Source organism: Salvelinus sp. IW2-2015, linkage group LG8, assembly GCF_002910315.2.
Source record: "Salvelinus sp. IW2-2015 linkage group LG8, ASM291031v2, whole genome shotgun sequence".
In the NCBI taxonomy this organism is placed as follows: domain Eukaryota; kingdom Metazoa; phylum Chordata; class Actinopteri; order Salmoniformes; family Salmonidae; genus Salvelinus; species Salvelinus sp. IW2-2015.
The window spans coordinates 40,945,812-40,958,343 of record NC_036848.1 but is presented as its reverse complement, the minus strand read 5'-3'; the positions used below and the strand labels follow the sequence as shown (position 1 = coordinate 40,958,343).

At 45.5% G+C, this 12,532-nt stretch overlaps 1 protein-coding gene across 7 annotated transcripts in view; it reads left to right on the top strand.

The window, feature by feature from the left end:
• The window catches only part of trrap (transformation/transcription domain-associated protein), a 77,387-nt gene extending 65,565 nt beyond the window's left edge, over nucleotides 1-11,822 (top strand). For all 7 annotated transcript variants that reach the window (XM_070444942.1, XM_023993390.2, XM_023993394.2 and 4 more), the window contains 6 exons: nucleotides 2,723-2,948; nucleotides 3,049-3,266; nucleotides 5,194-5,378; nucleotides 5,526-5,729; nucleotides 8,834-9,028; nucleotides 10,022-11,822. In XM_070444942.1, coding sequence (XP_070301043.1) covers nucleotides 2,723-2,948; nucleotides 3,049-3,266; nucleotides 5,194-5,378; nucleotides 5,526-5,729; nucleotides 8,834-9,028; nucleotides 10,022-10,306 — 1,313 coding nt within the window. In that variant the 3' untranslated portion in view covers nucleotides 10,307-11,822. The remainder of the gene's footprint in view (nucleotides 1-2,722; nucleotides 2,949-3,048; nucleotides 3,267-5,193; nucleotides 5,379-5,525; nucleotides 5,730-8,833; nucleotides 9,029-10,021) is intronic.
• The last annotated feature ends 710 nt before the right edge of the window (nucleotides 11,823-12,532 follow it).

The window sequence follows — 12,532 nt, the reverse complement described above, 5'->3', positions numbered from 1 at the left end:
GAAGTTAAATTGAATCATGAAGTGGTCCGTTTATCGCTCGTATGCATGTATTTGTGCATGTTAGTCAGCGACCCATGAGACAGACCCTCATCCTCCTGAGTATTTATTTATATTCAACTTAGGAATGCAACAGACAGACAGGTGCAGACTGGCCCCRGTAGAGACATTTCTAAAAAAACTAATTCTTATTTTTTGGAAATAGTACGTTAACCACAGTTCAGTTCCCTGGCCACTGGTTTAAACTAAGAATCTCTGCTTCAACCTCTAACTCCTTCCCTGTGTCCACACAACTCTCCCTCCTCTCCTCTGGCCCTCTTCTCAACACTGTATGACTGAATATACACAGAGTTGCTCATTCCCTGGCCTCCCTCTGTTCCCCCTGTTTTCCACTTCTGTTTTCCCCTTCACCAGACTGGAGAGGCTAGCTGAGCTAATGTGTCTGGCTAAGGTACTGCATGTTGACTGGGCAGGGAGAGAGGGCCAGAGAATAGAGAGCAAGAGAATGAAAATAAAATACAAAAGAGGGAAAGATAATTGAGTAATGGAGAAATTGAAAATTAGGAACACGAGCCTATGAGAGAGCTGGAAAGCGGTAGAAGGGGAGCGTGTGGCATTCATTCATGTTACCAGATGTGTGGGTACTGGGTGCCAGCTGTGTTGGCTCGGCCAGGCGTCACCGGAGCTCCGACTCAAAGGGTGCCTGCCAGGCGACCGGCCGTCGCTCCCCAGCTGTGCCCACGCCAACCGAGCGCCGCTGAGAAACCCGGCAAGCCTCCGGAGCGGAACAAACAGGGTTTACAGCCCCGCACTTCTGCTGCTGCCGAGCAACCAACCTCGCCGCGTTACCCGCTCCCTCCCTCGCTTTCCCTGGGTTTGTGGGCCGGAAAATCTGTGTTTATGTGCGCACACATAACATTAGTCAGAGGGGACTGGGGGGGGGGCATTCAAATCCAATTATGAGGAATGCTCTTTGCACGAGGTACTGTTTTATAAATGGATTCACTCCAAAGCTCTCTGCTTGTCAGAACCCTGGAAAAAATATTTTAAATAACTTCACTGTTCACAGCAGCCAGCGCATGTTTTCAGCTGCAATATTTTCACCCATCTCTGTCAGGCTCTCAAACTACAGTACATTGGCCACATGGCATGTGAATGCTCTTGAGTTTTTCAAACAATTTTCACACTGAAATAACTGTTTTCTGTAAAAGGACATTTTACTTGGCTGTGAGAAACACTCTGATAGGATTTTCTTATTTTGTCTGATGGTTTGTGCAGGTGAACATACAGGAATGTCTCCCTGCACTGAATCTACCGGACTCTCAACACATTTTCTATTTTTATCAATAACAAATATAGCAGTTCAACACACAATCGCACCAGTAGCCTTCTGCACCGCTGTTGTTGTATGAGACTGATTGGCTCTGAGGTCCAGTCAGCCAACCAGTGGCCATCCACCCGTTACATCTATAGCTGAACAAACCACTGAGTATAACTCACCTGAGACTGCTGCTCCTGCTGCTGCGATAAAGTCTAGGGGCTATTTATAGAGACGGACCACCGACCACTGTGGTTCTCTGGTTATGAGGGGATGGGGGGGGGGGGGTGGAGAGGGCTGAGAGCAGAGGGAGCTGGAAGAGGGAGAGGGCAGTGAAAGAGGGAGAGTTACATGCCTCCTAGTGTTCCAGTCTCCGGTCAGGGAGAAGGTAGCTGTTTTAGGAGACTATGGATCAGAGAGAAGGGGGCTTGTTGTTCACAGAAGCATGAGATGACTGATCAGTGGTCAGAGAAAAAAGGAGCTAAAATAGCCCTCCTTACTTCTGCTCTGACTCAGTTACCACTATATGGCCAAGCTCCAATGTGTCAAAATGTGATATATTTTCAGCTCTCCTATTATTTCCTACTTTTACCTGGCTTTTACATCACAAAACAATTGAGACTGTAATGAATTCTTGTAAAATAAAGACACAGTTCATGTATTCTATTTGTAGGTTATATATACTTTTATGCTGCTGAATCATTGGCAATTGAACAAGACTAGCCTAATTCACCATTTCCCCTAGGCTAGCAAACAGCAGGCAGGTAAAATGGATGCTACGAAGGAACATTGGATTTTTTTTAAAGGTTTATTTAAAGTGTAAGAGTTCACTCAGAAAGGGGTTTGAAATGGCAAGGCCTTTCATTCTCTGATACACTTTCATGGTTTCATTACAACAAGCAGAGCACAACAGGCTTGTAATAATGGAGCAGGTTTGTACCTGCTTGATAAAGATGTCCTGGGGCCATCACCGTGGCTCCCTTTCTGCTTGCACCTTTTGTTCTACCGTTCCCTCCCAAGAATATGCACAATGTCAGTTGTGACTAGAATATGAAATGTAAACCTTTGTGATTATATCAGTAGACTACCTCCATGGGGGACTGGGTGGAAAACGTACAGCACTTTGGTTGATATGGCAACGAAGCTCTTATTTCTGCCTCTTACGTATTGGTTCTTTTCAGTCTCAGCTTTGCTGTCATTGATCATTTATCTTATTGCCTTATATCCATCCGTCGAAATCTAACCATTTTTTATTTCTCTTTGACCCTTAATAGATAAGCCATTTGAACCCAAACCTTGATTTTCATACTTGTCAGTCTAGGCTTTGGTGTTGGCTTCCTTCTAATCTAACAGGTTGTCTACCTCACCTTAATAATAACCTCCTGCTGGTCATCTGTCTCCATGCAGACTTTGACTTCAGCGTGCCTGGCTCCATGAAGCTCCACAACCTCATCTCTAAGCTCAAGAAGTGGATCAAGATCCTGGAGGCCAAGACCAAGCAGCTGCCCAAGTTCTTCCTGATCGAGGAGAAGTGCCGCTTCCTCAGCAACTTCTCAGCCCAGACCGCCGAGGTGGAGATCCCTGGGGAGTTCCTCATGCCCAAACCCACACACTATTACATCAAGATCGCACGGTGAGGAGGGTGCACGTTTATATAGAGAGAGCCCGCACACACACGTGTTACACATTCATTACCTACAGGTACTAACTGTGTGTCTGTGCGTTTCCTTCAGGTTCATGCCCAGAGTGGAGATAGTCCAGAAACACAACACGGCAGCACGACGTCTCTACATCAGAGGTCACAATGGGAAGATCTACCCCTACCTGGTGATGAACGATGCCTGTCTGACTGAGTCCCGCAGGGAGGAGAGGGTCCTGCAGCTACTGAGGCTGCTCAACCCCTGTCTGGAGAAGAGGAAGGAGACCACCAAGAGACACCTCTTCTTTACTGGTATGACACACACTGGGCTAGCTCTCTCCACCGTCTCTAGTCTCAGACCGCCAAGAGACACACATTATTCCTGGGACAACTCTCTGGACTATTGTTTTACGTCTGTCTGGTCTCTCCTTTCCTCTCTGACTCTGCTCTTTCATATATCACTCTACAGGTCTGTCTGGTCTCTCCTTCCCTTTCCTGTTTGACTCTCCTCTTTCATATATCATTCTACAGGTCTGTCTGGGCTATCTGTTTCTCTCATTTTCTTCTTGTCAGGTCAGTTTTTTTGACAGGCAGTCTAAAATCTCTTCTCTCTGTATCTTGGGCTCTCAACCCAGGAATAGAGAATTCAAGGAGCGAGTAGAAATGTCAAGTGTAGCTCAGTCTAAACTGTTTTTCCAAGGGCATGTCTATACAGTCCGATAAGGCAGGCGGGTGATGTTTAAATCCTAGCAACCTCTTTAGCTGTACTGTACATGCGGTTTTCTTTAAAGAAAAATATGGCAGAGGAGAGAGGAATGGGAGAAATGAAATTGAGGTGAATTGTCGACATGTGTCAGYGCAGAGAATCTGTGAGTGAGTGAATGAAATAAGATGCAAGGTTATTCCCACGGGAGGCTGGCTGGGAGATTGAATCTAAATTGCCTTTCTGTGATTGATTTATCAGTATTGTGGTGAACCACTTCCAGGTCAGAGATCAAGGGCATCTTCATGGGGGTGCTACATTCTTCTGGTCTGATGACCTAAAGAAGTGCATTTCAAAATAGAAGAGGGCTCATGTCTTTCCTTTTCATCTGCTCTGATCTGAAGAGATGGGATAGACATTAGAGAGAGATTGGAGAGACTGAGTGTACAAAACTTTAGGAACACCTTCCCAATATTGAGTTGCACAACCCCTTTTTGCCCTCAGAACAGCCTCAATTTTTTCAGGGCATGGACTCTACAAGGTGTCAAGTGGGATACTGGCCCATGTTGACTCCAATGCTTCCCACAGTTGTGTCAAGTTGGCTGGATGTCCTTTGGGTGGTGGACCATTCTTGTTAAACAAGGGAAACTGTTGCGTGTGAAAAACCCAGCAGCGTTGCAGTTCTTGATACAAACCGGTGCGCCTGGCACCTACTACCATACCCCATTCAAAGGCACTTAACTTGTCTTGCCCATTCACCCTCTGAACGGCACACATACACAATCCCTGACTCAAGCCTTAAAAATCCTTTAACCCGTCTCCTCCCCTTTATCTACACTGAAGTGGATTTAACAAGTGACTTCAATAAGGGATCATAGCTTTTACCTGGTCAGTCTGTCATGGAAAGAGCAGGTGTTCTTAATGTTTTGTACACTCAGTGTAGATTAGATAGATGGGTTATACATTAGAGGGGGATGGGAGAGACTCACAATCCCATTGTATACACAATTTCCTTTCCTGTCCTCCCCCAGAGTTTTCCTTCCATCCAGATGTTTGCCCACTCTCCCTCTCCGCGACTGATTGGGTTGTTTAAGAGGGAATATGGACTTCTGTGGTCCCTCTACTCATTCCCTCTAAGTGAAATGGTAGTGTTCAGTTGGTGGTTTCCCATGTTATGTGAATGTTTCCGTGGGTGTGATTATATTCCATGTTCTGTCCTCTGAACCTCTAGTAACCCTAGTGTTACATTATGACCCACAGGAGCCCTAAACCTCTTGTGTTGACACATCTTAGGTTAGGTTAGATATGTAGACCTGCTGTGCAGTGTTGGGTGTACTAGTTTACTTTACACAGTGTATTGAAATGAAGATGGCTTGTTTTGCCTTGGAAAATGTAGATGTTTAGTATTGCAATGTTGTATCGAGGTGGCTTTCTCTCTCGTTCTCCAAGGTTAGGTTGTATACAGTGTATTGATGTGTGTAATCAGTTTACCATGTTATTAAATTGTGCTTACTCTCCCCCTTCCTATCTCTCCAGTCCCCAGGGTGGTAGCTGTGTCTCCTCAGATGCGTCTGGTAGAGGACAACCCATCATCTCTGTCTCTGGTGGAGATCTATAAGCAACGCTGTGCCAAGAAAGGCATTGAGCACGACAACCCCATCTCACGCTACTACGACCGCCTGGCTACTGTACAGGCTAGAGGCACACAGGCCAGCCACCAGGTACTGTCTGGAACATACGCATGGAGACACACATACAACGACCGCCTGGCTACTGTACAGTCCAGTGGCACACTGGCCAGCCACCAGGTACTGTCTGGAACACACAGACACACTCCCTCTGACTCTAACCTCCCCTGTCCCCACCAGGTGCTGCGTGACATTCTGAAGGAGGTGCAGGGGAACATGGTACCTCGCAGCATGCTGAGGGAGTGGGCGTTACACACCTTCCCCAACGCTACAGACTACTGGACCTTCAGAAAGATGTTCACCATCCAGCTGTCTCTCATCGGCCTGGCTGAATTCATGTTACACCTCAACCGCCTCAACCCTGAGATGCTGCAGATAGCACAGGTAGGGGGCGAGAGATGAGCACACACACACACCTGGACATGCACACACACTAGGGCTGGGTGACATTGCCAAAATATCATATCACGATTTTTCAAATCTTGAATGGTATTTTATGTTTTTTAATAATAAGAGTTCTGAATATGCTTTATGGGTAGTTCATGACCCCAGGGTGGCAACACATACATTCTAAATTATTTCAATGGGTCTTTCTCCATTCTGATTGTTTTGTACTGTTCAATCCAACTTCAAGCAACAATTTTCATAAATTTCTGCATTTCTTGCATGTTTGTGTTCATTTCCACACTGCCACGCAGGGCTATGTGATATTGGCAAAAAACCTAGGCCTAGTTAATTGGTGAACTGTTGGAGTCATAGAAATATAATGATACACTATAGTTTATATATAGGGGCAGCACCTTGATACATTGTTTTGACATGACACCGAATGAATAAGCCAGGGAGGAATTATTGAGAGGGTAGGAAGCAAAGTGTCGGTCAGTGTTTCCAGGGGACCCTAATTCGATGTTACATTACATGTTTTCTTACCTTATGTAGCTATCAAACATTCATGCTTCGCCTAGTCCTCTCTGATTTAGAAGATACCGTGATTGAGCAACTGCTCTCCTTGAGTGACAGGGGCAGGGCATGCAGCAGGAGAGGGAGAAAGACGACTCGAGTAGCAAACAGCGTTAACTATAAAAACTAACATTACATTCGCCGGAGTTGCGTATCACATTTTTACAAACCAAACATTGAAATACCGTTATGGAAGGTAAAGTGAAAAAAATGTAGCTGGTCCGTGCGTTTCTCCCGGTATATAGTAAAATATGGTTTACCGCCCAACCCTAACACACACACACACACACAGATAAACGCATACTCACACTCATAAAAGCGTGCACACACACACACCTAACCCAGCCAAGGACACATGCTGAAGGGAATTTGAAGCAGTCTGTCAAAGGAGGATTCATGTCAAGGAGACTAATTCAGTATGGAGATGTTCCTCCTAGACCCTTAGATTCATTAGAGATGAGCATCGCTCTGACTGGTAATATGCATGACTTCCTCTCTATGACATCAATGCAGCCCTGTCAGTCAGTGAGCCTCTATGGGACGATGCTGTTTTGACAGTCAGTCTTATTCCGACTCTTTGCTCTGCTATCAGAGACCATTCAATATAAAGAGCCAGAGTGTGTGTGTCGCACCAGAGCAGTGGTACACACGCAGTCCGTTCGGAGGGCAGAGAGTACATCTCTGAAAGTCATTATTAAAGATGATTGTGTGGAACAGACGGACAGCCTTCTCTCCTTTCCCCTCTCCTCTTCTATGATCTGCTGACAGGCGTTTCACTGGGCAGCTAAGCGGACGCATTAAGCCCCCTCTCTGCCTGTTCCACGCCATAGATCCCATTAGACACAGGCAGGATTACATGCACGCACGCGCACGCACGCACACTGACACCAGCATATCAAGGACATTACTGACATGTGTAACCACTAGCCTAGCCCTAATAAACACCCCAATAACCCCATATTTTACCCCTAGAATAGTCAACTTTTCTAACATAGTGCATTGAGATGGTTTGGCCTCTGCATGCCCCCATCCTCAGAGTATGGATTGTATGTCACCTCCCTCCTATTGTGTTGACTCAGTCTATTGATACAGCGTCAAAGTGGATTAGCAGTCACCTGTTAATGTGTTATTATTCAGGACCCTGCCTCAGTCCGGAGCCAAAGGAGTTTCTCTCTGAGCTTCTCTGATCCTCCTGGGGTCTAGCATCTAACCCTGTTGGCTCAAGGCCATAGCTTTGAGAGACTGAAAAAAAAAAAAACTCAAATGAAATGCTTTTGCCATAAAGCTGTCATAAGCACACTCCCTTTCTCCCATAAACAGCTTATCTTCCCAGAATGCTCTTTGCTCTTCATACATCATACGGGTCCCTCTTTACACAAACGCAGGCTTAAAGACAAAGTCCTGCTGTATATACTTAACTCGACAGAGAAAGAGGGATGGCGGGATTATGGATGTGCTTGGGGTGATATGTTGTTTTATGGTGCTCTGTCTACGGCAGATCAATAAAAGCAGCCATTTTGTAGTTAAACACACACTTTTTACTGGAAGGCAGCTGTATCCTGTCCATGGGTTCTATACAGGAGTAACATGTCCATAGAGAATACCTCAGGAGAATGTTTATAGATGACTTGTCTTAGTGATCGTACACGGTGGAATCTAGACTGGAATCTACAGTGCATTCGGGAAGTTTTCAGACCCCTTGACTTTTTCCACATTTTGTTAGGTTATAGCCTTATTCTAAAATGGATGAAATTGTCGTCGTCCCCCCCCCCCCTCATCAATCTACACACAATACCCCATAATGAGAAAGAAAAAAACAGGTTTTTAGACATTTGCAAATGTATTACATTTTTGTTGTTGTTGAAATATCACATTTTACATCAGTATTCAGACCCTTTACTCAGTCCTTTGTTGAAGCACCTTTGGCAGCGATTACAGCCTTGAGTCTTCTTGGTATGACGCTACAAGCTTGGCTAACCTGTATTTGGCGAGTTTCTCTGCAGATCCGCTCAAGCTCTGTCAGGTTGGATGGGGAGTGTCGCTGCACAGCTATTTTTAGGTCTCTCCAGAGATGTTCAAGTCTGGGATCTGGCTGGGCCACTCAAGGACATTCAGAGATATGTCCCGAAGCCACTTTTGCGTTGTCTTGCCTGTGTGCTTAGGGTTGTTGTCCTGTTAGACTGGGGCGAAGGTACACCTGAGGTCCTGAGCGCTCTGGAGCAGGTTTTCATCAAAGACTGAAAGGGATATGAAAAACATCCCCACAGCATGATGCTAAATCTGTTTCTTACTTTCATTATGGAGTATTGTGGGTAAATTGATGAGGAAAGTGTTTAATTTAATCCATTTTAGAATAAGGCTGTAACAAAACGTGGAAAAAGTCAAGGGGTTTGAATACTTTACAAATGCACTGTAAAGGCATTAGGCAATATCAGGAAGTGCAGACGCACGCACGCACGCACACACACACACACACACACACACACACACACACACATCCTAACTGTCATACTTCTCTCCTCCAACAGGACACGGGGAAGCTGAATGTGTCTTACTTCCGCTTTGACATCAACGATGCCACTGGTGACCTGGACGCCAACCGGCCCGTGCCCTTCCGTCTGACGCCCAACATCTCAGAGTTCCTGACCACCATCGGCGTCTCTGGCCCCCTCACCGCCTCCATGATTGCTGTGGCACGCTGCTTTGCTCAACCCAACTTCAAGGTAGGCCCGACAACAAGCACACACCTGTTGCACAACAGCAAATTACTTTCATGGTTTGTTAGCTATGTTTATTGGACAAAAATAATGAATCGGCATATCACAGTTTAAATTGAAGCCATGGTTGGTGAGAATTCTCCTTTACAGCGGTAGACCACTGCTGTGCACCGTGTAGAACTCACTGGTAGAACCATACACTTGAATTAAGTTTAAAGTGTGAGTGGACTCGTTTCTCAATTCTTGTCTTAATTTAGACACTATAATTCTTGATGGATGTTATTCTGTGTGGGTGTTTTACATCCCACAAATGTAAACTTGGGAGTGAAATTCACTGAAGCGTATCAAAACAAAAACAACAGCCTCCGCCTCAGTCCCAGCTGTGGCAGGAGGAGGGCTGTATATCTATGTTGGTCCTGTAATGATAGGGCATCAGGCAGGCAGCTATATGTCTATGTATAGCTTCATCCTGTAGCTACAGCCGGAGAGGAGAGGGGCTGCTTCCTTCTGGAGGTGAACAAACTGGGATGTTGAAGACAGGGACTTTTGGATGGAGGGCGTGCAGAGATACGCACACAGAGAGCTAGAGATACACACACACACAGAGCTAGAGACGTATCCCAGAGGCCACTGCTTTCTTTGGTGGGGGGGCGGAGCGGTGGTTACACATACTTACTGGGAGAGGAGACGGTTGTTCTGACAATCAGGCCCTCAACACACCATAAAGTGGGCACAATGAGTGGAGAAGGCCGAGTACCCAGCTAGGTGGTTAGCTAGTATTGTGGCCTCTGTATAGTTTATATGGCTGCTGTGTATAGCCCTACCCAACATAGTGAGTTAACAATACGCAGTGGTTTCAGTATGGCATGTTCTCACAGTATCTCCTGGTTCCTGAATTAGTATGAATTCATAGTTAGGTTCCCATAAATAGTATTGCTACAGCGCAAGATGTATTTTGCTGCTCCCATCATTCTCTCTCCTCTCCTTCTCCCCCACTAGGTGGACGGCATCCTGAAGGCGGTGCTCCGTGACGAGATCATTGCGTGGCACAAGAAGACCCAGGAGGACACGTCCATGCCCCTGTCCCCAGCAGGCCAGCCTGAGAACATGGACTCCCAGCAGCTAGTGTCCCTGGTGCAGAAGGCTGTGACGGCCATAATGACCAGGCTCCACAACCTGGCCCAGTTCGAGGGAGGGGAGTCAAAGGTCAACACCCTGGTGGCTGCTGCCAACAGCCTGGACAACCTCTGTCGCATGGACCCTGCCTGGCACCCCTGGCTATAAGGGGGGAGAGGAGATGCCTGGCAGCCCTGGTTGTGAGGGGGAGAAGAGAGGGGGGAAAGATGAAGAAGACAATGGACATGATAAAACCTATGAAATGAGGGGGTACTAATGCACATTATAAACAGGGTGGTTCGATCCCTGGATGCTGATTGACAGACAGCCGTGGTATATCAGACCTTATACCACGGGTATGACAAAATATTTATATTTACTGCCCTAATTATGTTGGTGACCAGTTTATAATAGCAATAAGGCACCTCGGGGGTTGGTGGCATATGTCCAATATACTGAACCGTGGCTAAGGGCTGTATCCAAGCACGCCGCGTTGCGTCGTGCATAAGTACTGCCCTAGCCGTGATATTTTGGCCATATACCACACCCCCTCGGGCCTTATTGCTTATGCTGATCACACAACCATAAGATGTCATCATTGGCCACTGAATAGCGTGACAGGCTCCTTTCACTATTGAGCCACAGAAAAGAGGAAATCATAAGATGTAAACTGGAAGTGGAGAAAATGCTTTTGTCATGTAGAAATGGTTCTGTCAGGTATTATTTCTGAAGAGGGCTTCCTGGTCTCAAGTTGAAAGGATGCAGCGATTTTACTGTAGCAAGCAAACAAAGCAAGGGAACGATGTAGCGGAGTTGAGTGCTGCAGAACCAGTCAGGTACCCATGTTATCAGGAAATAGCCTGGTAAAACCAGTCTGGACGCGTTCAGTCTTGTTTAACCAGGCTAATCAGGAAACTCACTATGATGGAGAAACTAATTAAGGCACTCGAACCAAACGTAGTCTGACACATGTTTATTCTGCATCGCCTCTCTGTACTTGACTTACTGTGTGTTGTGTATCATCCCTCCATGAAAATGGAACAGTCCAGGGAGTATTGGAGAAAGTACAGTACTGTTTTATAATGCTCATTTTGTGTAGAGGTCATATGATTTTCAGTTGACGTTGTAATAGTCTCAACGAGTCTTTTCTAAGTTTACAGGTTGACTCCAGTGAATCAACAACGCAATGTTAAAGTCCTTCTTTTTGAGTTTGTATCCTTATTTAAATACCAAATTATGTGTGACATTTTTATATATATCCCTAAAAAATGTAGAATATAATGCTCTTGTGAATAATTATGCTGTGACATTCCTTTTCACTGCCTGGAGTGTGTGTGTACTGTACAATGTCCGAGCTACTCAAAAGCCATTTTTACTTTAGGTTTTGGTTCTATTGCAGCTGTCAGAGGTCTAGATATGGATTTTTCTTTTTAAGCTGATTGAATTCCCTTTAGCACAACTGTCTGGCACTCAAGCGTTCAGGTTCAAGACTCACACTGTACTCCGTAAGCAGTATCTATACATACAGCATGTCTGTAGTAGCCTATATGGCCTACACTGACATGTTTTTGTATGCGTTATCCCCCATTTTGTAAAGGTACAGTGCTTTTCGACCAACTGAAGGATTGTTACCTCCTGCCTTGTAAATATGCATTTTGTTTTAATAAAATGCTCTTTTAAATAATTTCCATTTTCTGGAGACCCTTGTTTGTGTGTCGCCATTCAATTTCACGGTAAAGAGAAACACGTCCTGGATTTGAATTACATATCAACCCAGACAGTCAGACAGTACATCTCATACCGATTCAGTTACAATAGAGTTGATGAAATTACACTTCTTTCAGAAAAAAAGACCTTGTCTTACATTGCAGTTGCTACCTCTCACATTGCACACAGCATGCTTGGCACAAAGGGAGATAAATCAATCGTGCCACACTTGGACAATGTTTTTTTTCTATTCTAAATAACTGAAAATGAAAAGCACTACATTTAGCTGGTCTCCAGTTTCAAGTAAATCCCTGTTAACATTTTCGCTGAGGGCTATGTGGAGGCAGAATAACCTTGTTTGCCTTTTTTATTTTGTTTGTCCTCAGTGCCTGGCCCCCCCTCCCTGCCATGGAAGTCCAGGGGAAGACTACTGAGGTGGGGTCAGCCTCAGCCTCTCCCCTGGCGACTGATTTATCCATGTCCGTATATCTCAGTATGGTCTGGCCTACGTTGAGTTATACTGTCAGCCTGCTCTCCACACTCATAAACCATGTCTTTAATACTGCAAATGTCTCTTTCACTCGCTTAATCTCACTCTCTGTCATCCAACTTCTCTCTGTTGCAGCTCTCTCCCATCTCTCTCTCGCAGCTCACGGTCCCCATTTATTGTTTGTCAGACTACCAACC